Source organism: Odontesthes bonariensis, chromosome 7, assembly GCF_027942865.1.
Source record: "Odontesthes bonariensis isolate fOdoBon6 chromosome 7, fOdoBon6.hap1, whole genome shotgun sequence".
Classification (NCBI taxonomy): domain Eukaryota; kingdom Metazoa; phylum Chordata; class Actinopteri; order Atheriniformes; family Atherinopsidae; genus Odontesthes; species Odontesthes bonariensis.
The window spans coordinates 39,431,271-39,456,072 of NC_134512.1; the positions used below are offsets into that span (position 1 = coordinate 39,431,271).

The window sequence follows — 24,802 nt, forward strand, 5'->3', positions numbered from 1 at the left end:
ACCTGGTGGTGGTAGCCTGGCTCCTTGTGTCTGCCCACACTGACCTGCTTCAGGTTGGGAGCTGCCAGGGCTGCTGGTTTCATGGCTGGGGTCTGTCTGGGCCTGATCTGGGTCTGACTTGTGCTTCTTTACAAAGAAGTCTTTTCATTGTTATCTGTCCCTACACAAAATAAGACAGCCGGGTTAAACCTCAATATTGTGTTCATCTTAAACTCTTTGTCTCCATTCTTGTGCTTTAACTTACTTTAAAACCAACTCCAAGCCTAGCTGCTATAAAATTAAACTAGATCATGTAGGTCAGTCAGGTGAAGTAGCTTGGCTAAAGTTATACTTTTATACCTTTATAATAACAAAAAAGCTTTTCATCAGTTTCATCTAACGTTACAGTTATGAAATCCTTATGAACTGTGTTGATTATACACTTACTGAAAACCAACAATGATTAAAGTGCTACATAATAGCTTCATGCTAACGTGACATTAGCCTTTCATAACTTTAGCCTACTCGTTTAGCCTAACAATTGGCAACTAAATATCTTCTCTAAATGTGCAATCTTTAAAAACAATGATTCATTTGGAAATCATATTAAAACTTAACTCAAAATGATGTATTCCAGGTAAGTAGGTTCACTGACAGTACAACAGGACACTCTCTATGCCTGCTCCTCATTTCAAAGACGCTGCGTTTCTCACTCATCTTGCAACGAGACTTGCCTGTCAATCAACTGGAGTGACACCTGAGGTGTCCAATCAGGTTCCAGAGGTGGCCGTTCGGGAGCCGAGTCAAAAGTGCCGAGCTTCGCCCCTGGCCTGCCCCTCACCTCATTGGCCCAGGCTTAAATCAATCATGACTAAAGGGCCGCTCTACCAGTTTATGCACCAATAGGAGGGTTTATATACCGTTATCCACATATTGTTTTAAATCTTTATTATATTATATTTCGTAAAAAAAAAAAAAAAAAAAAAGCGCAGGCCAGTAAGTCATCAGGCCAGCGGGCAAATGCCCGGTATGCCTTACTATCAGTCCAGCGGTGACCCCCCCCCCTAAACTACAGTTTTATCATTTTAACGAGGGGAACCAGAGCCAATCAGAGGAGGAGCTGATCTTTTTAATAAATGATGGAGAGGAGGATATGAGCTGCTGTGCAGATGAATGATGTGTGTTTCCTCTGCAGAAGAAGGTAGAAAGTGTGTGTGAGCTGCTGTGAGTTCAGCAGCATGGATCAGAGTGAGGACACTGAAACCTCTCTGTGTGGGGAACATGACAGCCAGAGCAAAGCTCAGAGGTGAGGTGACCATCTCTAACTGTCCATGACTCTCCTCCATGTCCCAGCTCAGCGCTCACAGCACCAAACCACCTTTATTCACAGGAAGGGACAGAGACCTGGACCCAGGAGGGGGTCCTCACAGAGCCACTTGCTAAAGGATCACCCACTTTTCAGCTTACAGGCCTCGAAAGCAGAGTAAGTTAGCATCAGGTCATTGATTTAGAGGTTATTAAGTATATCATGCATGCAGGCTGAAAAGTGTTTTTTTTCCATCAGGATCCACCAGGAACCTGAACCAGAACCTGAACCTGAACCCAGCTGTGTGTCCTTTAAGAGCAACTGGTCAATGTATAATCCTTTTGACTTCAAATCAGCCCCACATCCGTCCCCTCAGAGGTGAGCTGAGTGTAAATGCTGTAACAGAGTAAAATACAGCAGCTGAGGGTCGCTGGTGATTGGTCTGAATCTGAGGGTTAAAAGCCTCAGAGTGTGTGTGTTTATCAGCATTGAGCTCTGTAAGATCACAGAGCTGCCACCAGGGGGAGCTGTAACATTGTTCCACAGCAGCCACACTGACTCTCTGACAGGCCGTCTCACTGCAGACTCAAACACTATCACTGATACTTTAGTTTGACGAAAACAAGTGTTTTTCTGTCAGGATCCATCACAGTCTCGGACCTGGACCCAGCTGTGTGTCCATGAAGAGTGACTGGTCAATGGATAATCCTATTGTCTTCAAATCAGCCCAACATCCGTCCCCTCAGAGGTGAGCTGAGTGTAAATGCTGTAACAGAGTAAAATGAGTCAGTTTGAACAGTTTTTACTCCAACATGTGTTTAATGTGAGCTCAGCTCTGCTTCACATCCATTTCTCTGTTCATATGTGAAGCGGTGTGTGTTGGATGTTTTCCACCAACACTGATGCAGGTGGTACAAATCTAAGGCCTGATATAGTCTTGTGGTCTAGGAGTAGAATGAGAGTCTGTTTCATAGAGCTGACTGTTCCTTGGGAGGAATTAGTAGCAGAAGCATATGAAAGGAAAAAGCTTAGGTATGTGGAGTTGGGGGCAGAAGCAGAGCAGCGAGGATGGAAGGTTAGAATCTGTCCAGTGGAAGTAGGATGTAGAGGATTTGTTGCAAAGTCTGTTGTCTCATTGTTGAGGGAGCTGGGTGTAAGTGGACAGAGTGTGAGGAAAATAGTGAAGGAAGTGTCAGATGAGGCAGTAAAGCCCAGTCAGTGGATTTGGATTAGAAGAAGCAATAGCAGCTGGGGGCCCAGCAGGGGGGGCACTTAGGGTAAACAGACTTTTGGAAGAAGCAAAGAAGAAGTTCAAGATATTTAAGTGGAGGGTGCGGCCCATGTGAGCCTTTTGAAACCAGGCGGCCATTTTAGGTGAGTTGGCCTGTATGGCCTTGTTTTTGCTGGTGTTTTTAGTGACTGTAGGACTGTTTAGGTGAGTTTGTCTGCTGAATCTACTGGTGTGTCTTGTCCTTCCTCCACCTCTGGCACCCTCTATACTTTCATTACCCCCTACCCGAACCAGGGTTTGAATCCCATTACTTGAGACTTGGATCAGTTGTTGACGTCTCTGATGAGACTAATTAGCTGCATCATGTGTGTGATGTGATGTTTTAGTTCAGTCCTGCAGCTCTTTGTGAAAACAAAGGGAGAATATTGCTGAATATCTGTCCACTGATGTGGCTTCTTCACAGGATGCTGATTATGCAGTGAAAAGGGCGGCTGATGCAGAAATATTATGTTTGTACTGATCTGATGAAAAACACTCAGAGCCAGTTAACATTTGGCATCAATGGAGTGTGAAGAATCTCAGTTTTCCAACAGGACGTCACATGTGCAGCCACTTCTATACAGCAGGAAGCTGTGCAGGAAGCAGCTGAGGGTCGCTGGTGATTGGTCTGAATCTGAGGGTTAAAAGCCTCAGAGTGTGTGTGTTTATCAGCATTGAGCTCTGTAAGATCCCAGAGCTGCCACCAGGGGGAGCTGTAACATTGTTCCACAGCAGCCACACTGACTCTCTGACCGGCCGTCTCACTGCTGACTCAAACACTATCACTGATACTTTAGTTTGAAGAAAACAAGTGTTTTTCTGTCAGGATCCATCAGAGACCCGGACCTGGACCTGGACCTGGACCCAGCTGTGTGTCCTTTAAGAGCGGCTGGTCAATGTATAATCCTATTGACTTCAAATCAGCCCCACATCCGTCCCCTCAGAGGTGAGCTGAGTGTAAATGCTGTAACAGAGTAAAATGCAGCAGCTGAGGGTCTCTGGTGATCGGTCTGAATCTGAGGGTTAAAAGCCTCAGAGTGTGTGTGTTTATCAGCATTGAGCTCTGTAAGATCCCAGAGCTGCCACCAGGGGGAGCTGTAACATTGTTCCACAGCAGCCACACTGACTCTCTGACCGGCCGTCTCACTGCTGACTCAAACACTATCACTGATACTTTAGTTTGAAGAAAACAAGTGTTTTTCTGTCAGGATCCATCAGAGACCCGGACCTGGACCTGGACCTGGACCTGGACCCAGCTGTGTGTCCTTTAAGAGCGACCGGTCAATGGATCATCCTATTGTCTTCAAATCAGCCCAACATCCGTCCCCTCAGAGGTGAGCTGAGTGTAAATGCTGTAACAGAGTAAAATGAGTCAGTTTGAACAGTTTTTACTCCAACATGTGTTTAATGTGAGCTCAGCTCTGTTTCACATCCATTTCTCTGTTCATATGTGAAGCGGTGTGTGTTGGATGTTTTCCACCAACACTGATGGAGGTGGTACAAATCTAAGACCTGATATAGTCTTGTGGTCTAGGAGCAGGGGCGTAGCACCAAATTTGGGGCCCCAGGAACAACCACTACCATGCATATTTGAACCAACATCGACCCTATGTTAGGCTTTTGGGACACTTGTATAGGCTAATAATTATTATGAAAATAAATACATTTGAGACAAATATGGCTTCTATTTCACAATCATGTGGTAGCCACCAAAATGAGAGATTATTTTTTAATTATTTGACTTCGGCTGCTATCAGGGCCGTAGCCAGGATTTAGGAATAGGCGAGGTCCATGATGCGCGCGCTGAAATTTTTACTATATATATATATATATATATATATATATATATATATTAAATTATATAGTTTTTAATATATAGCAGTGTTGCCCATTGAGGCTAGTAGCAAAATAAACCATTATAATGTAACAAGAACCCATAGCTAAAAAGAACCTGATTATTTCCCAATGCAAGCATACAAATGTTTGGTACAAGCAAAGGCCATTTGGCCAGGCATAGAGTAAGGCTAACTAACCAATATAAAAAATAGAGTTAAATATAGATCGATAGATGCATATTGTAGGCTATAGCTGTTGCTAAATAACCTATAAATATTTATGGGCTATATTGAATTCATTACTAAATTGGATGTGAAAAATTGTCTCCAGCCTACATAAATGTGCATTGCTATAACAAGGTGCTGTCTTCTTTATTCACGAACCATGCATGACATCGGTACAACAATCATATCATTCTAAAGAGCTCGAGCTGAGCTTTCCGTCAGTATATAGCAATCGCCGCTGCACTGCAGAGTGGCCGAGGAAATCGTTCGTCAAATTCGTCTAATTTTTCTATACTGATTACTCGTATGCAGCTACTATGTTGACGGTACTTTTCTCACCGACAACGGAGCGCGCACACGTGTTATACACACTGTTGGAAAGGGCAGAAACAGACCTTTCAAATGGTACCACGCAGTCACACATTCACGAAAGTGATGTCAACACAATTGAAACGTGTATGCGAAAACCGAGATAAAAAAAAACTAAAAAATCCCTGAAAATTACCGAGGTCCAGACCTAACTTTCCTCATAGCTGGCTACAGCCATGGGTGGTATCACAGTGGTATGCAACGGAATGTGAATGGGATAATCAGTTACTGTAGGCTGTAATTTTGACATTTGGGCTCACCTTTCTTGGGAAAGAAATCAGTAAGCAGTTGCTTTCCTTCATTTTGTCTCTCTTGCCTTTCTTTTCTTTTCTGAAAGCCTAATTTTTTTTTGGATGACATCTTTCATGTGCCGGCTGCTGCGTTTAATGCCCAATAATGAAGTGAGTGAAACTTTTGGCGCATGTACAATCAAAAGTCGGCCAGAGGGCGGACTAAACCAATGGGTACTGATAATGGGGGTGTCTGATATAGATTATAGCCTATTTGCAGGCTGGGATATACATTTCAACACATGTATTTCCAGAGAACATTGGATTTTTTTAAATTACCAACATATATTGATATTATTTAAAAAATGATTTTTTGAAAACGAAAGAAGAAGAAAATTTCCCTTAGGGCCCCCCCTGTAGGCTGGACCCTGTGAATCAGTCTGACTTTTCCCCCCTGTTCGACGCCGCTGTCTAGGAGTAGAATGAGAGTCTGTTTCATAGAGCTGACTGTTCCTTGGGAGGAATTAGTAGCAGAAGCATATGAAAGGAAAAAGCTTAGATATGTGGAGTTGGGGGCAGAAGCAGAGCAGCGAGGATGGAAGGTTAGAATTTGTCCAGTGGAAGTAGGATGTAGAGGATTTGTTGCAAAGTCTGTTGTCTCATTGCTGAGGGAGCTGGGTGTAAGTGAACAGAGTGTGAGGAAAATAGTGAAGGAAATGTCAGATGAGGCAGTAAAGTCCAGTCAGTGGATTTGGATTAGAAGAAGCAATAGCAGCTGGGGGCCCAGCAGGGGGAGCACTTAGGGTAAACAGACTTTTGGAAGAAGCAAAGAAGAAGTTCCGGATATTTAAGTGGAGGGTGTGGCCCATGTGAGCCTTTTGAAACCAGGCGGCCATTTTAGGTGAGTTGGCCTGTATGGCTTTGTTTTTGCTGGTGTTTTTAGTGACTGTAGGACTGTTTAGGTGAGTTTGTCTGTTGAATCTGCTGGTGTGTCTTGTCCTGCCTCCACCTCTGGCAGCCTCTATACTTTCATTACCCCCTACCCGAACCAGGGTTTGCATCCCCACCCCGCTGTGACTGGTGTGCAGTTGGTGAGAGGCTGGGGTAGCTTGTGACTGTGGAAAAAAAAAGATGGTTGTTGTGGTGTGAGGAGCAGTGTTGGCTGGCATTAGGGGGTGACTCTGGGACGCCAGTGATCACTCTCTAGCCTCCTGGAGGTGTCGTGGGCCCAACTAGACGAAACACTGATGAAAGGAGGTTCCTTTCATCTTTTTACTTTAAATGGATGTCTCTGGGATTTCCAGTGAAAACCATGTTGTCCAGGGAGTCCTCTGACCCACTGCTCACACCCACACATCCCTTCATGGACCTTCAGCTTGTGTTGCTCTCTGTGTGGATAGACACAATGTGAGCTCATTCTTCATGATTCCTCCACAGAGTGGACCAGCAGAGCTCAGAGGGTCCCAGTGGTCCGTCTGCCCAGCAGCATCAAACACAGCTGGACTCCATATTTATGGTCTGTACATGTGCAACAACTACTTTCCCATCTGTTCTGCTCACAGCCATCTCCATGCTGCACTCTGTAGACCAGTGGGTTGTCAGTGTGTCCAACATGGATCTGATGTTTGGCTCCATGGTTTCAGTCTGATGGGCTCATTCATATAGTTTTCTGTTCCAGCTGCTGGAGGACAACATGCTCACTTTTGTGAAGGAGGAGCTGAAGAAGATGCAGAAGGCTCTGAGTCCAGATTACCCAGAATGCTTAGAGAGTCAGAGGGAGGGTGAGGATGAAGAGCAGAGGAGCAGCAGAGAGGCATTAGTGAAGATCACAGTTCACTTCCTGAGGAGAATGAAGCAGGAGGAGCTGGCTGACCGTCTGCAGAGCAGTAAGAGGATTTCTCTAAAGGTTTAACCTGCTGGATAAATGACACATTTACTGATGTCTCAGCACACAGAGCAGCAGATGTTCAGATACTCATTACAGGGTAGAAATGTCTGTTTACTGATGTTATTTGTTGTCTTCATTCAGAACTTTGTGGACGTAAAGTTAAATGTGCTCTGAAGAAGAAGTTCCAGTGTGTGTTTGAGGGGATTCCTAAAGCAGGAAAGCCAACCCTTCTGAATCAGATCTACACAGAGCTCTACATCACAGAGGGAGGGAGCGGAGAGGTCAATGATGAACATGAGGTCAGACAGATTGAAGCAGCATCCAGGAAAGCAGGCAGAGCAGAAACATCCATCAGACAGGAAGACATCTTTAAAGGCCCACCTGGAAGAGATGAACCAATCAGAACAGTGCTGACAAAGGGAGTGGCTGGCATTGGGAAAACAGTCTTAACACAGAAGTTCACTCTGGACTGGGCTGAAGGCAAAGCCAACCAGGACATCCACTTCATGTTTCCATTCACTTTCAGAGAGCTGAATGTGCTGAGAGAGAGAAAGTTCAGCTTGGTGGAGCTTGTTCATCACTTCTTTACTGAGACCAAAGCAGCAGGAATCTGCAGCTTTGAACAGTTCCAGGTCGTGTTCATCTTTGACGGTCTGGATGAGTGTCGACTTCCTCTGGACTTCCACAGCAAGGAGCCCCTGACTGATGCTACAGAGCCCACCTCAGTGGATGTGCTGCTGACAAACCTCATCAGGGGGGAGCTGCTTCCCTCTGCTCGCCTCTGGATAACCACACGACCCGCAGCGGCCAATCAGATCCCTGCTGGCTGTGTTGGCATGGTGACAGAGGTCAGAGGGTTCACTGACCCACAGAAGGAGGAGTACTTCAGGAAGAGATTCAGAGATTCAGAGCAGGCCAGCAGGATCATCTCCCACATCCAGACATCCCGAAGCCTCCACATCATGTGCCACATCCCGGTCTTCTGCTGGATCACTGCTACAGTTCTGGAGGATGTGTTGGACACCAGAGAGGGAGCAGAGCTGCCCAGCACCCTGACTGAGATGTACATCCACTTCCTGGTGGTTCAGGCCAAAGTGAAGAAGCTCAAGTATGATGGAGGAGCTGCGACAGATCCACACTGGAGTCCAGAGAGCAGGAAGATGATTGAGTCTCTGGGAAAACTGGCTTTTGAGCAGCTGCAGAAAGGAAACCTGATCTTCTATGAGTCAGACCTGACAGAGTGTGGCATCGATATCTCAGCAGCCTCAGTGTACTCAGGAGTGTTCACACAGATCTTTAGAGAGGAGAGAGGGCTGTACCAGGAGAAGGTGTTCTGCTTCATCCATCTGAGTGTTCAGGAGTTTCTGGCTGCTCTTCATGTGCATCTGACCTTCATCAGCTCTGGACTCAACCTGATGGAGGAACAACAAACAACCTCTGTGTGGTCAAAACTATTTAACAAACCTAATCTGAATTATCTCCATCAGAGTGCTGTGAACAAGGCCTTAGAGAGTCCAAACGGACACCTGGACCTGTTCCTCCGCTTCCTCCTGGGTCTTTCCCTGCAGACCAATCAGAGGCTCCTACGAGGCCTGCTGACACAGACAGGAAGTAGCTCACAGACCAATCAGGAAACAGTCCGTTACATCAAGGAGAAGATCAGTGAGGATCTGTCTGCAGAGAGAAGCATCAATCTGTTCCACTGTCTGAATGAACTGAATGATCGTTCTCTGGTGGAGCAGATCCAACAGGCCCTGAGTTCAGGAAGTCTCTCCACAGATAAACTGTCTCCTGCTCAGTGGTCAGCTCTGGTCTTCATCTTACTGTCATCAGGAAAACACCTGGATGAGTTTGACCTGAAGAAGTACTCTGCTTCAGAGGAGGCTCTTCTGAGGCTGCTGCCAGTGGTCAAAGCCTCCAACAAAGCTGTGTGAGTACAGATATAGAGGGATGTGTATGAATATCCTGCTGCTGTTTCTATAGGAGAGAAAGTCCCAGATTTATCTCATTATTCCCTCCTCAGGCTGAGCGGCTGTAACCTCTCAGAGAGAAGCTGTGCAGCTCTGTCCTCAGCTCTCAGCTCCCAGTCCTCCAGCCTGACACAACTGGACCTGAGTAACAACAACCTGCAGGATTCAGGAGTGAAGCAGCTGTCTGATGGACTGAAGAGTCCAAACTGTGAGCTGGAAGCTCTCAGGTCAGGATTCTCTGCTGTTTCAGCTTCATACAGTCTCTGTGATGCAGTAACATCTGTTATATTTTCAGAGATGTTTAAAATCAAAAAGTAAAATATCTCCAGATCTGTGTGACTTTCCTCTGATCTAGTCTGCACACTCACACACACAAACACACACACACACACACACACACACACACACACACACATACATATGAACTCTGGCTGAAACATGTATTTATAACCTTTGAAATATACATAAAAACAACTATTTTCAGGTTAAATCAGTCGCTGCAGCTGTGAAGATGCCGTCTACAGATGCTGGCCTGATGCCCAGGTGTTTGATAATCACGAGGGGAAATAATTTCCTGTTATCCTTTGAAAACAAGCTCAGTTAAGCCAGTTTAGGACATAAACTAACATGTTATGATGAAAAACCAGCTTTGATTTGTGAACAATATGAGATAATCATTCATTTTCAGCCTCTGTGCCTCAACACCTCTGACAGGAAGCTGTAATTCAATTCAAATTCAATTCAAATTCAAAAATACTTTATTTATCCCAGAGGGACATTAAATGTTGATGTAGCTCAATTAAATCAAGCAGTTATTATAGATGCTGATGGCTGTGGGCAGGAAAGATTTCCTGTAGCGGTCCGTTTTGCATCCAAACTGAAGAAGCCTTTGACTGAAGAGACTCTGTTTTCTGATAACAGTCTCATGGAGAGGATGTTCAGGGTTGTCCATAATTCTCTTGATTTTATGCAAAATCCTTCTTTGCATTATTGTCTCCAGAGGTTCCACAGTCGTCCCCAGAACAGAACCAGCCTTCCTTATCAGGTTGTTGAGTCTTTTTAGGTCCCTGGTTCTGATGCTGCTGCCCCAACAGATGACGCCAGAGGAAATGACGCTCTCAACAACAGACTTGTAGAAGATCTGCAACATCTTGTTGCAAACCTTGAAGGACCTTAGCTTCCTCAAGAAGTACAGTCTGCTCTGTCCTTTCTTGTAGATGGCTTCACTGTTGTGTCTCCAGTCCAGTCTGTTGTCCACATGAACACCAAGGTATTTATATTCCTCAACCACCTCCACTTCTTCTCCCATGATGGAAACAGGGTTTGATCTGACCCTGTTTCTCCTGAAATCTACAATCATCTCCTTTGTTTTGTTAACATTCAAGATGAGATGATTGTTCCCACACCATGCCACAAAGCGGTCCACCAGCTCTCTGTACTCAGCTTCTTGTCCATCTCTGATACACCCGACAACTGCAGAGTCATCTGAATATTTCTGTAGATGACAGGAGTCTGACTTGTACTGGAAGTCTGAAGTGTACAGAGTGGAAAGGAATGGTGAGAGTACAGTCCCCTGTGGTGCTCCTGTGCTGCTGATCACCTGGTTAGACACACAATTCTTCAGTCTGACAAACTGTGGTCTGTTTGTCAGGTAGTCATTAATCCAGGTGATTGTTGAGGCCTCCACCTGAGTCTTCTGGAGTTTCAGACTAAGCAGATCAGGCTGGATTGTGTTAAATGCACTGGAGAAATCAAAGAACATGATCCTCACAGTGCTGCCTGCTTTGTCCAGATGACAGTGGGTTTGTTGAAGCAGGTGTATGATAGCGTCTTCAACTCCAACTCCATGGCGATAAGCAAACTGCAGGGGGTCCTGATATGTGCTGGTTTGCTTACACAGGTGGGTCAACAGGAGTCTCTCCAGGACCTTCATGATGTGGGATGTCAGGGCAACAGGTCTGTAGTCATTGATGTCTGAGGGGTGAGTTTTCTTTGGTACCGGAACCAGACAGGATGTCTTCCACAACAGTGGTACCTTCTCTTGGGTCAAGCTAAGGTTGAAAAGGTGTTGCAGAATCCCACAGAGCTGCTCTGCACAGGCCTTCAGGACTCGGGGGCTGACACCATCTGGACCTGCAGCCTTGTTCCGGTTCAGTCTCTCTAACTGCCTCTTCACCTGACTTCTAGAAACAGAAAAGTGGGAGGGGGAGGCAAAGGGGACAGCAGCATCTCCTGATTGGGTTGAAGACAAACTAGTGGAAGCAGAAGAATCCATGACTGAGGTGGAGGTGGAGATGTTACAGGAAAGCTGTGGGTCAGAGGAGGGTGGGATGTCTCTTTGGCTGGGAACAGGAGGGGAGGATGGTGAGCTTGTTCCTGAACTGAACCTGTTGAAGAATGTGTTCAGCTCATTTGCTCTGTCCAGACTTCCATCCATCCGATCCTCCCTCTGCTTGAGGCCTGTGATCTTCTTCATTCCTGACCACACATCTCTGATATTGTTCCTCTGCAGTTTACTCTCAAGCTTCTTTCTATACACCTCCTTGCTCTCTCTGATCTTGACTTTGAGCTGCTTCTGTATACTCCTCAGTAACTCCCTGTCTCGCTCCCTAAAGGCTCTTTTTTTCTTGTTCAATAGTTCCTTTAGCTCACTGGTGATCCAGGGTTTGTTATTAGGGAAGCATCTCACTGTTCTGGTGGGGATGGTGTTGTCCAAACAGAAGTTAATATAGTCAGTCACACACTCAGTCATGGCATTAATGTCCTCTCCATGTGGCTTACAAAGAGAAATCCAATCGGTTGGATCAAAACAACCCTGTAAGGCTTCTTCAGCTTCCTGTGACCACTTTCTAACAGTCCTTTTTGTGACAGGTAGTCTCTGGACCAGGGGTTTATATGCTGAACAGAGAAAAACAAGGTTGTGATCTGATTTACCCAGGGGAGGTCTTGATTTGGAAATGTATGAATCCTTGACATTTGTGTAAAACAAATCCAATGTCTTGTTTTCTCTGGTAGAGCAGCTGACAAACTGTTGAAAAGTTGGCAGTGTAGCAGAGAGTGAGGCATGATTAAAATCACCAGATATTGCCACAAAAGAATTGGGGTGTTGTGTCTGTATCTTAGCAACAACAGAACGGATGACATCACATGCCGTGTCGGCAACAGCTGAGGGTGGAATATAAACAGCCACCAAAACAACACTGGTGAACTCTCTTGGCAAATAATATGGACGAAAACTTACTACCAATAGTTCAATGTCAGGACTGCAGAGATGACTCTTCACAGTAACATGTCCTGGGTGACACCATCTGTTGTTGACAAGCACTGCCAATCCACCCCCTTTCCTTTTCCTGCTACTCTTTAAATCTCGATCTGCTCGTACAGTCAGGAAGCCCGGCAGAGAGACGCTGGAGTCGGCTATATGATCCTGTAGCCATGTCTCAGTAAAACACATAATGCTACATTCCCGATATTCTTGCTGAGTCCTTATCAAGGCTAAAAGTTCATCCAACTTGTTAGCTAACGATCTTACAGCAACAGTCAAAGGTTTGGACACACCCACTGATTCAAAATGAATGAGGAGGTCAGTCCAAACTCTGAAGTGGTCCCTACGATAAACAGAAATAAAGTTCAGTCCTTTGTGCAACTGACAAGAAGAAGACGAGTGTTGGGTGAAATAAAGATGTTCCACCTTGTGTTTCTTCTCCTGGTTGAAACCCGGCCGTCGTCCTTCTCCTTGATGTTCCTGTTGTTTGGATCCAGGTGCTGCAGAGACTCTTGTTCCTTCTCTCAGTTCAGACTGCAGTTCTGTCAGCTCATGTGGGGAATGCTGCCACCTGCTGCTGTAGTTAGGAACTGCACCTCACATCGGTGCATCTTCTCTACAGATCAGCTGCACTAAAATGACACAAAACAGTCGGAGCAAAGTAACAGATTACATGTCACACACTGACAGGAAGAGATTCACAGATGTGCAAAACACATTTCACATGTAAAAATGGATCCACAACCTTTTACATGCCACTCTGCATGTGTTTTTGTTTCATGTTAAAGCATCAATCTGCACATATTAATCTGTAGTTTTACACAAGCCTTTATGAATCACAAATAAAATGTTCTTCAGCATCGTGAGATATTTGTGACTGATGGGAGACATTTACAGAATCTCTCCTGTGGATTACTAATTAAAATGCTTTAAAAAACTGCCATATAAAATCAAAGAATTAAACTATACTGTATATCAACAAATTCAGCAGCTCCTAAGTAGAAGCTAGAAAGATACTCTGCCCGTCCATAAAAAGTCTCTCTAATATGCTGTTTATCATCAAATGCAGCAAATAGGAGCTAAAAGTGAGGAAGATATCTTGGTTTCTCAGAGCAACTTAATGTGATGTTTCCAAGGATTGTCTCTAAGATGACATTAAATGTGACTAAGTTTTAACACTAATGTTATTTAATATCTTCTCCTCAGACTGAGCGACTGTAACCTCTCAGAGAGAAGCTGTGCAGCTCTGTCCTCAGCTCTCAGCTCCCAGTCCTCCAGCCTGACACAACTGGACCTGAGTAACAACAACCTGCAGGATTCAGGAGTGAAGCAGCTGTCTGATGGACTGAAGAGTCCAAACTGTGAGCTGGAAGCTCTCAGGTCAGGATTCTCTGCTGTTTCAGCTTCATACAGTCTCTGTGATGCAGTAACATCTGTTACATTTTCAGAGATGTTTAAAATCACAAAGTAAAATATCTCCAGATCTGTGTCACTTTCCTCTGATCTAGTCTGCACACACACACACACACACGCACACACACACACACACACACATATTAACTCTGGCTGAAACATTTATTTATAACCTTTGAAATAGACATAAAAAACAACTATTTTCAGGTTAAATCAGTTGCTGCAGCTGTGAAGATGCCGTCTACAGATGCTGGCCTGATGCCCAGATGTTTGATAATCACGAGGGGAAATAATTTCCTGTTATCCTTTGAAAACAAGCTCAGTTAAGCCAGTTTAGGACATAAACTAACATGTTATGAGGAAAAACCAGCTTTGATTTGTGAACAATATGAGATAATCATTCATTTTCAGACAGCAGCATTCAAGAATCACTTCAAGCACGACTGTTTTCAGCCTCTGTGCCTCAACACCTCTGACAGGAAGCTGTAATACAGCAACAGTCAAAGGTTTGGACACACCCACTGATTCAAAATGAATGAGGAGGTCAGTCCAAACTCTGAAGTGGTCCCTACGATAAACAGAAATAAAGTTCAGTCCTTTGTTCAACTGACAAGAAGAAGACGAGTGTTGGGTGAAATAAAGATGTTCCACCTTGTGTTTCTTCTCCTGGTTGAAACCCGGCCGTCGTCCTTCTCCTTGATGTTCCTGTTGTTTGGATCCAGGTGCTGCAGAGACTCTTGTTCCTTCTCTCAGTTCAGACTGCAGTTCTGTCAGCTCATGTGGGGAATGCTGCCACCTGCTGCTGTAGTTAGGAACTGCACCTCACATCGGTGCATCTTCTCTACAGATCAGCTGCACTAAAATGACACAAAACAGTCGCAGCAAAGTAACAGATTACATGTCACACACTGACAGGAAGAGATTCACTGATGTGCAAAACACATTTCACATGTAAAAATGGATCCACAACCTTTTACATGCCACTCTGCATGTGTTTTTGTTTCATGTTAAAGCATCAATCTGCACATATTAATCTGTAGTTTTACACAAGCCTTTATGAATCACAAATAAAATGTTCTTCAGATATTTGTGACTGATGGGAGACATTTACAGAATCTCTCCTGTGGATTACTAATTAAAATGCTTAAAAAACTGCCATATAAAATCAAAGAATTAAACTATACTGTATATCAACAAATTCAGCAGCTCTTAAGTAGAAGCTAGAAAGATACTCTGCCCGTCCATAAAAAGTCTCTCTAATATGCTGTTTATCATCAAATGCAGCAAATAGGAGCTAAAAGTGAGGAAGATATCTTGGTTTCTCAGAGCAACTTAATGTGATGTTTCCAAGGATTGTCTCTAAGATGACATTAAATGTGACTAAGTTTTAACACTAATGTTATTTAATATCTTCTCCTCAGACTGAGCCACTGTAACCTCTCAGAGAGAAGCTGTGCAGCTCTGTCCTCAGCTCTCAGCTCCCAGTCCTCCAGCCTGACACAACTGGACCTGAGTAACAACAACCTGCAGGATTCAGGAGTGAAGCAGCTGTCTGATGGACTGAAGAGTCCAAACTGTGAGCTGGAAGCTCTCAGGTCAGGATTCTCTGCTGTTTCAGCTTCATACAGTCTCTGTGATGCAGTAACATCTGTTATTATGTTATTATTATCTGTTCTAACAGCAGCTGTGTTGCTCTGTGTCTGCAGCCTGTCAGGCTGTCTGATCACAGAGGAAGGCTGTGCTTCTCTGGCTGAAGCTGTGACCTCCAACCCCTCCCATCTGAGAGAGCTGGACCTGAGCTACAACCATCCAGGAGCCTCAGGAGGGAAGCTGCTGAGGGCTGCACTGAAGGATCCACACAAACTCAGGTATGGAGAGGCCTGCTGCAGCCTCACAGTGTCTGACAGAGGAGGAAGAGCAGGGAACATGTTCTCTGTGCTGCACTCAGCCCTGTGCTTCTGCTTCCTGCTGAGTGTTACATGAACAATCACACATGTAGGAGCCTGTTTCCTTTGCTCAGCAGAAACACTGGTTGGACAGAAACAGCAGGTGTTTGAGCTCTCCAAGGAGAACATCTGCAGGAACAACAGTGAGAAGTGTCTGTTGGTCAGAGTTTCTTCAGTTTGGTCTGAGGGGTGTTACTAGATGTTTGTTACCTGGATTTAAATGGGATGATTTGGTGAAGGATAGAAAGGAAATGTTCATTATACAACTGCAATAGTGCCTGTGGTTCAAAGTGGGCTGAGGACGCAGAATTAAAGGCGTTGCAAAATGTAAATGCAGAGTCAGCATTGGAAATGTGAGAGTGTAAGGTGTGACCTTTGGAGTGTGTAGCCTCTTTCACTGACTGAGGTTAAAAGAGTGGATCAGATGTAAAAGCTTTAGGGCCGACAGAAGGTTGCAGCTCTGGCTCAGATCAGGAGCAGATGGCTGAAAGAAGCAGTTTGTTGGTGTCAGTGCTGATCAGACAGCTTTCATTCTAGTTTCCAGATGCTCCATTCCAGTGGATGTGTCCAGATGTTGGACTGTTCCTTTCTCAGTGTAGAACAGTGTGTGTGAGAGCCATGTGATGTCCATGTTTGATGCTGCTCTGACCCCCCTCCTCCTTTCAGGGTGGAGCCTGCTGGAGAACGATGGCTGACACCAGGGCTGAGGAAGTGTGAGTGTGTTCTTCATCTGATTCATGACATCCAGCCATCTTCACACTGTCACATCACTCATTGATCAAAGTGAACAGATGATGGATCAATAACTGCAGCTGGACTGTGTTTGTTCTCTCCATCAGATTCCTGCCGACTCACAATCGACACAAACACAGTGAGCAGAAACCTGAAACTGTCTGACAACAACAGGAAGGTGACAGATGTGAGAGAGGATCAGTCATATCCTGATCATCCAGACAGGTTTGATGGCTGGTGTCATCAGCTGCTGTGTAGAAATGTTCTGACTGGTCGCTGTTACTGGGAGGTCGAGTGGAGAGGAAGAGTTTATATATCAGTGAGTTACAGAGGAATCAGCAGGAGAGGAGGAGGCAGAGAGTGTGTGTTTGGATGGAACGATCAGTCCTGGAGTCTGTTCTGCTCTGATGGAGGTAAATACTCTGTCTGGCACAATAACAGAGAAACATCCATCTCCTCCTCCTCCTCCTCCTCCTCCTCCTCCTCCTCCTCCTCCTCCTCCTCCTCCTCCTCCTCCTCCTCCTCCTCTGTCTGTAACAGAGCAGCAGTGTATGTGGACCGTCCTGCTGGCACTCTGTCCTTCTACAGAGTCTCCTCTGACACACTGATCCACCTCCACACCTTCAGCACCACATTCACTGAAGAACCTCTGCATCCTGGATTTGGGTCCTGGTTCAGTTCACCTGGTTCCTGGTTGTCTCTGTGCTGAGTACACAGAGTGTCCTCCTGTCAGAGAATCCCTGCTGAACAGATAGTTCAGTCTGTTCATGTCTGTCTCTTTCACTCAGAAACACCTTTTCAGATTCATGGACTCAGTCAGTTTCTGTCTGACGCTGCCACACTCCTCACTTTGGATCACCTCTTCCTCCCGGCTGGAGAGGGAGAGGAGAAGAGCCCAGCAGCATCCTTTCTTTAACTCAGAGCAGCTTTTTGTCCCCCAGCAGCCACCGTCCTGTTTCTACACACTTTAACAGTCCACAACATCTGCTTTGGATTGAAAGTTCCTGATGTTCAGCATCAGAATCCTGCCAGTGTTTCACTGTTAGTCTGTTTGGCTCATTCTGTCTTTATTTGGACTTTCTGACATTTTCACCTGGTGAATTATTGATTGAATTCTAGATTTTTCATCTCAGAAATGGGACTTTTTGCTTCATTATTCATCACAATGTTAACTTTTCATGTTTTTATCTGATTATTTTATTCATTAAAGTTCAAAGTTGGTGAAATTTTGTCTCAGATCTTTTCTCTCATTTTTACTCTTTATCTCAGTCGTGTTTTTTACTTTTCATTGGAAAATATAGAGTATTTATATTTAGGTATTAGATTTTTATTTTAGAATATTTGACATTTTTTACTTTTATTATAAAAATCTAAGTTTTTAAGGCAACAGTAAGAATGAATATTTAATGTTGGACAAACAGGACATCAGCAGGTCGACTGATGTTTCTGTAAAATCACTGATACGTTCACTAACTCAACTATATCATCATTCACACATGAATTCAGGACGCTGCTTTTACACGATGTATTTTTCCCAGAAAACATCCTGGTGGAACCTGGACTGCTTGTGTGGAGTCCCGTCAGGTCAGTAGGTCCTTCAATGTGGCCCAGGATGGATTTGTGTTCACACTGTTCTGAGAATGTGGACACAAGTGTCACAGAGCACCTCTGAATGTGGTCTGAGCCATCGGATCTGAATGCGTTCACACCTGTATTTAGTGCTGTCCACCTGTGATCGGATCAGCCGGGACTCATGTCAGCAGCAGGTGTGAACAGCCTCTGTGTTCATTAAAGCCACATCGTGCAGTTTGTGGTTTCACCACCAGAGGGCGACAGATAACATGCATTAAAGGGGAAGTTCGTTTTTTTTATAAACCTGGACCTTATTTCCGGCATGAAATACGTTCATCTACTCACCGACAACAGTTTTGGTGAAAGTCGGCGTTCTTCGGAGGAATGAATGAATGAACGCGACCATTCATTGGTCTTAAAGTGTTGGTGAAATAAAGACATTAGGCCTTATTTAGAGGCTGTTTTGTCTCTGCCCTGTTCTCTCCCGTTATATGGATATTCGCGGATCTCAGTGATCTAAATAGCATCCTGTTATTGGTGAGTAGATGAACATATTTTATGCCAGAAATAAGGTCCAGGTTTAAAAAACTCCCCTTTAACATTACATCGTAAAAAGAATGTATTTCAGCCCCAAACGTGATGTTTTCTAACCCTAACCCAGAGATTTTTCCTGGACTTGTTTTGTTTCTTGAAAGAAATGCTTGAAAATTAATTTTTGTCTGCTGTTGTAATGTTAAGTAGTCATTCTTTTTGCTGCAGCTCTTTTTAGTTTTAAATTCACAGAGAATAATAAATACTAAATTAATGAAGAATAAAATCAGATGAAATATGAACAAGTTGGACCTTCATGTAGAAACACGTCCACATCCAGTTTAAACCTTTCTCAGCCTTTGTGTTCCACCTGTTTGTGGGAGTCTCCATCCTCTGTGATGTTAAATAACTCAGTGTGCATAAATACATCATTCTTAGATTAAACCTTCTTATCAGCAGGAATCTTGTGTCGGCCTCCTAAATGTACAGTTCATCCTATGTATTCCACATACAACAGAAAATGAATCCTCCCATAGAAAGTAATGAATTCCCTCCCATAAACGTATTGTCATGCAACTCCAAAACATATTTGTGGTTTGGTTCCACGTGCTTACACAATCTCCAGCCTGCCTTTTGGTTCAGCAGAAATAAATGTGTATGTTTTAATAAACGTGCCTCTCTCCATGCAGGATTGAGTTGTGGATGGTTGTTGCTCAGGCCTCGCCTTCGCCTGTCGCCCGGCTGATATTGCACCCGACCTTGAATATCCTTCCCTCGGTTGGTGAGCCAATGTGAGGGTGTTCTCCTGTTTCTTCTTAGGCGCTTGCCGGCGAACCCAGGCCTGGCTCCGTGGGGTTGCCCCAGTTTCCCTTTTCCAGGGGAGGTGACTCTCTTACACATGTGCTGACGTCTTTGAATGGCTCTCAGTCTGAGCCCTTTCCAGAGACCAGTCTGCCATGGGAGACTCTATCAGGGACTAAGACCCTGGACAACACAGCTTGTAGGGTTATGTGGATACACAAACCCTTCCACGACATTAAGGTAACGATTCTACGGAGGGGATGCATTTTGGGACACATTTCCTACACTGTGATGGAATGGAATGTGAAGCACCTTAAAACTCTCGGTAGCTCAGGTGTAAAATAATAATTGTTAAAGTATAATGAAGTGACATAAGGCAATAACACAATTAATCAAATTAATCTGAAAAGATGGTGTTTATTCACTGAAAAGTATGAACATCTGTAGCGCATCAGGTAGAATAATAGTGAACAGTATTTTACTTTCCATCCATGTTTTCCTGGTTGAAAACGATCAACTGTCCTGGGGTCCGTTTCACAAAGCAGGTTCAGCAAACTCTGAGTTACGAGGTTCCTCATTCTGATCATGTTTTACACTATAAAATAAATATTAAGTGGCTATTTGACTGCAGTTATTTTATTCCCAACATAATGCTGTTTTCACACACATAAACTGTGTCTTCTCATCCATATCATGTTCTGTTAAATAATTAAGCCTATTTAAACTAACACAGACTTCTACTGAGCCAACAGAAAGAAGGCAGATGCCTGTAAAACGGGTGGTGCCCAGCACCGCCACCTCTAACGGGAGGGCAGTGGCTGAGGGAGTCCCTGGAGGGAGTCCACCAAGACACGAGTGCCTTTATAAAATATAATATATTTCTTTTTTTAAGCCTATTCATACAAATATTTATTTGCCTTTTATGTCTTTTTTTTCCTTTAAATTCTGATGGTGCCTTTCAAAAAGATAATTGTCTGTAAATGCAAAAACATCTATGGTCTGATAAGGCAGAATACAAGAGGAGTATGGAGGAACATCTCAACAACCCCAGGGAGGTGTGGCGGGGCATACAGACCATCACCAACTACAGAGGCTGCGCTGTGACACCCGGGGACTCAGATGTGGGGTTGGCAGAGGAGCTGAACAGCTTTTTTGCCCGCTTTGAGTCCCAAACACAGCACTCAGCCTCAGCCACGCCACTCCAACGTCCACTACAACCCCCACCAGCCCTCAGCACCCCCCCTCGCTCACTCTTGAGGTACAGGATGTGAGGCGGGTGCTCTGTGCAGTGAACCCCAGTAAGGCAGCAGGTCCAGATGGAGTACCTGGGAAGGTGCTTAAGGCATGTGCCAGCCAGCTATCACAGGTCTTCACTAACATTTTCAACCTGTCTCTGGAACAAGCCATCATCCCACCCTGCTTGAAATCTGCCATAATCATTCCGATCCCTAAAAAGTCACCCACAACCAGCCTCGACGACTTCCGCCCCATAGCACTCACCCCAGTTATAACCAAATGCTTTGAGAAACTGGTCTTGAGACACATCAAAACCTGTCTCCCCCCCACCCTGGACCCGCACCAGTTTGCATACCGGACTAACAGATCCACTGAAGACGCCATAGCCATCGCTCTCCACTCAGCGCTGAGTCACCTGGAGAAACAGGGGAGCTACGTCAGGATGCTCTTCATTGACTTCAGCTCAGCCTTTAACACAATAATACCGGACATTCTGATCCCCAAGTTAGCCAACCTGGGGCTCCCACCATCCACCTGCTGCTGGATAAAAGACTTTTTGGTCAACCGACCCCAGCAGGTGAAACTGGGTCCTCACCTCTCCTCCTCCCGCACTCTCAGCACTGGCTCTCCCCAGGGCTGTGTGCTGAGCCCACTACTCTACTCCCTCTACACATCTGACTGCAGTCCCGCCCACCCAGAGAACACCATTGTCAAATTTGCTGACGACACCACGGTGGTGGGGCTGATCACAGGGGGAAATGAGGCGGCCTACAGAGATGAGGTCCTGAGACTTGGGGAGTGGTGTGACTCAAACAACTTGGCACTGAACATCACCAAGACCAAGGAACTCATCCTGGACTTCAGGCGGAACAGAGCCGACCCTGCCCCCCTGTACATCAACGGCGAATGTGTAGAGCGAGTGGAGTCCTTTAAATACCTCGGCGTCCACCTCTCTGCAGACCTCTCCTGGTCGGTCAACACCACAGCGCTGGTCAAGAAGGCCCAGCAGCGGCTACACTTCCTGAGGGTGCTCAGAAAGGAGCAACTAAACACTCACCTGCTGGTGACCTTCTACCGTTCCACCATTGAGAGCCTGCTGACCTACGCTGTGACAGTGTGGCACTCCAGCTGCACAGAGGCCGATAGGAAGAGACTGCAGAGGGTGGCAAACACTGCACAAAAGATCACTGGCTGCCCTCTGCCTTCCTTGACTGACATCTACAACTCCCGCTGTCTCAGCAGGGCCAGGAACATCTTGAAGGACATCACCCACCCTGGCTTTCATTTCTTTAACCTGTTGCCCTCTGGCAGGCGCTTCAGGTCCATACGAGCCAGAACAAACAGACTCAGGGATAGCTTCTTCCCCAAAGCGGTCACCATACTCAATGCTAATATGCACTAAAATAAACTGCACTGACAATATTGGCACTGACCACTGCACTACCCGACACAAGCTACCTCCATCCTCAATACCCTTTCAGTCGCTCTTGAACTCAAGTCTGTGATTGTTACATTATGTTTGTGTTTTTCCTGTGTATTTATACGTTTTTTACTGTATAGTCTTTTGTATTTTGCAAACTATGTGCACTTTTAAGGAGATGCTCTTTAAATCTCATTGTACTACTGTGTATAATGACAATAAAGGCTTTCAATTCAATTCAATCTCCCGACGAATATTTATTTCTCTGCGCAGTAATGCTGCACCTTCATCCACGGGATCGTTGTCTAAAGGACATGTTGTTGAAAAAAGTCGCCTCCTGCTGTGCCTGATGGACTTCTAGAAGTAGAAGAACTCGCTCTGCTGACTGAATGAATGAGGAAATCAGATGGCTGAAAGAGGGCGGAGACAGAGATAAACTCCAGGTTCACTGAGTAAAACCTGGTCCCGACCAGGTTAGGTTCAGAGAGTCTGTTACTACGGTAACTGAGCGAGAGGTTAACCCTAATCCCTGATAGGGGACATTTTTCTCCACTTGAGGTGTACTTTCTCCTCTAATTTCACACTGTAGATAGTGATACTCATCATATTTGGTCCAGTTGTGCATTTTTGACAATTTTTTTCAAATTTCAGACACACATCATATACAATGCAATTTTTCAAAACGACCTAAAAACATAATATATTAATATTTTTTTCATAAATCTTTTATTCCACTTCATATCATAACTACCAATTTTTCAATTATTTTCAAAAAAATGAACCCTTTAGATGCCAATTTGAACTTTTTAGCCCACATTTTAAGCCTTTAGGTGCCAGTATTTTCAAAATATGGAATGCAAAGTGGAATTATTGAGTAGGGATAATTATGGTCTGGGATATGTCAATGATTAGCAACAACATTGATTTTTAGGGATTTTAAATTTTTTTGTTAACTCCTTCATTTCTGAAAAGGGCCATTATTGTCCCAGACTGGCTGTTAGATGCTCAGTTACCATTTTGACCTCCACTGGGATCCCTGCCTAATATGAGATAACTCCTCAGTGAGGACATGATGGAGGAAATAAGCAGATGATGGCTGATAGGAGTCAGGAGTGAGAGTAAGACTGATGAAGGTTATTCATTTTAAAACAAACCCAACCAGCTTACAAGCTGCTGTTAAACTCAGATGAAATGAAGTGGGATCCTGTTGCTGCCCCCCCTCCTACCTGTCCTGCCCCATCAGGGGTGGAGCTCTGACTGATTCCAGGAAGCAGCTCACCTGTGTCTGTGGAGCGGAGCGTCAGCTTCAACACTTGGCTTGAACAAACTGTGAGTTTGAACTTTGTCTTCAGTAACCTTCCTGTGTGTTTCTGCTCTGTAATGTTTGGGGAACATGTTCACTTCTTATTTCAGGTCCAGTTTGTCACTCGAAGAACTTTGAAGAAAAATCTGCATGATTATCATTTACATTGTTGTTGATTAGAAGCATATTATTTATTGTTTTATTGCCAAAATAAATCCCATTGTGTTTTAATTTGTGGGGATAACTGCGGTTTCTTCCACTGAAGTCAGACACAGAAACTCTGCTGTTTTTCTCTTAAAGACTAAAGGTAACACTCTGGATGGAGGTGTGGTTTTCTCGTTGTGTAACTCAGTGAGTCAGACAGGTTTTTCAAGGTTTTTAAATTCCATCACCTTGAGCATAACCCGCCTCCATGTTCCAGCACAGTCGGTACACGTCAGGCCAGTTTTTCCTTGTTTCTCTGTGTTCAGTTTCCCGTCTTCACTGAATAAAAATGTCTCTTTATCCCACAAACAAACTTAAATTCCAGCATGTTTTACATCTGCTTCATGTGTCGCTAATTTAGAGCTGCAACAACACGTCATTTATCTGGAGATTAGCTGAAAATTATTGTTTTTCTTGTGACCTTTTCAAGTATCTCTCTGATGTGGAACAGAGAATCTGAGCCAATCAGAGGAGGAGCTGATCTGTTTACATAAATGATGGAGAGGAGGATGTGAGCTGCTGTGCAGATGAATGATGTGTGTTTCCTCTGCAGAAGAAGGTAGAAAGTGTGTGTGAGCTGCTGTGCAGATGAATGATGTGTGTTTCCTCTGCAGAAGAAGGTAGAAAGTGTGTGTGAGCTGCTGTGCAGATGAATGATGTGTGTTTCCTCTGCAGAAGAAGGTAGAAAGTGTGTGTGAGCTGCTGTGAGTTCAGCAGCATGGATCAGAGTGAGGACACTGAAACCTCTCTGTGTGGGGAACATGAGAGCCAGAGCAAAGCTCAGAGGTGAGGTGACCATCTCTAACTGTCCATGACTCTCCTCCATGTCCCAGCTCAGCGCTCACAGCACCAAACCACCTTTATTCACAGGAACCAGCCTGAACCTGAACCGGAATCAGGACCAGAACCAGAACCAGAACCCAGCTTTGTGTCCTTTAAGAGCGACCGGTCAAAGGAGAAGATTATTGATTTCCATCCTGATGTTCCATCAGCCCAGCAGTGAGTAGCTGTCAGTATTCAGAGGCTGCATCATGTTTCAGATGATAACCAGTTTCCAGCTGAATTACTTGAGACTTGGATCAGTTGTTGCCGTCTCTGATGAGACTAATTAGCTGCATCATGTGTGTGATGTGATGTTTTAGTTCAGTCCTGCAGCTCTTTGTGAAAACAAAGGGAGAATATTGCTGAATATCTGTCCACTGATGTGGCTTCTTCACAGGATGCTGATTATGCAGTGAACAGGGCGGCTGATGCAGAAATATTATGTTTTTACTGATCTGATGAAAAACACTCAGAGCCAGTTAACA

The 24,802-nt window shown here is 44.7% G+C and overlaps 1 protein-coding gene and 1 long non-coding RNA gene across 3 annotated transcripts in view; both read left to right on the plus strand.

The window, feature by feature from the left end:
- The window catches only part of LOC142384501 (uncharacterized), a 244,977-nt gene extending 220,543 nt beyond the window's left edge, over window positions 1-24,434 (plus strand). Inside the window, exons 4-6 of one of the 2 annotated variants that reach the window (XR_012770061.1) lie at window positions 23,151-23,317; window positions 24,171-24,281; window positions 24,366-24,434. This is a non-coding gene — a long non-coding RNA (uncharacterized LOC142384501). The remainder of the gene's footprint in view (window positions 1-23,150; window positions 23,318-24,170; window positions 24,282-24,365) is intronic. The other variant, XR_012770062.1, reaches the window with a different exon arrangement.
- Window positions 264-17,233, plus strand: LOC142384499 (uncharacterized). Its single transcript, XM_075470777.1, has 12 exons — window positions 264-1,285; window positions 1,370-1,462; window positions 1,544-1,663; window positions 1,926-2,033; window positions 3,382-3,501; window positions 6,652-6,730; window positions 6,893-7,100; window positions 7,244-9,032; window positions 9,126-9,299; window positions 15,457-15,618; window positions 16,363-16,409; window positions 16,536-17,233. The coding sequence occupies exons 1-12, from the start codon at window positions 1,218-1,220 to the stop codon at window positions 17,135-17,137; spliced, it is 3,570 nt and encodes a 1,189-aa protein (XP_075326892.1). The 5' UTR covers window positions 264-1,217; the 3' UTR covers window positions 17,138-17,233.
- Window positions 24,435-24,802: the final 368 nt, after the last annotated feature.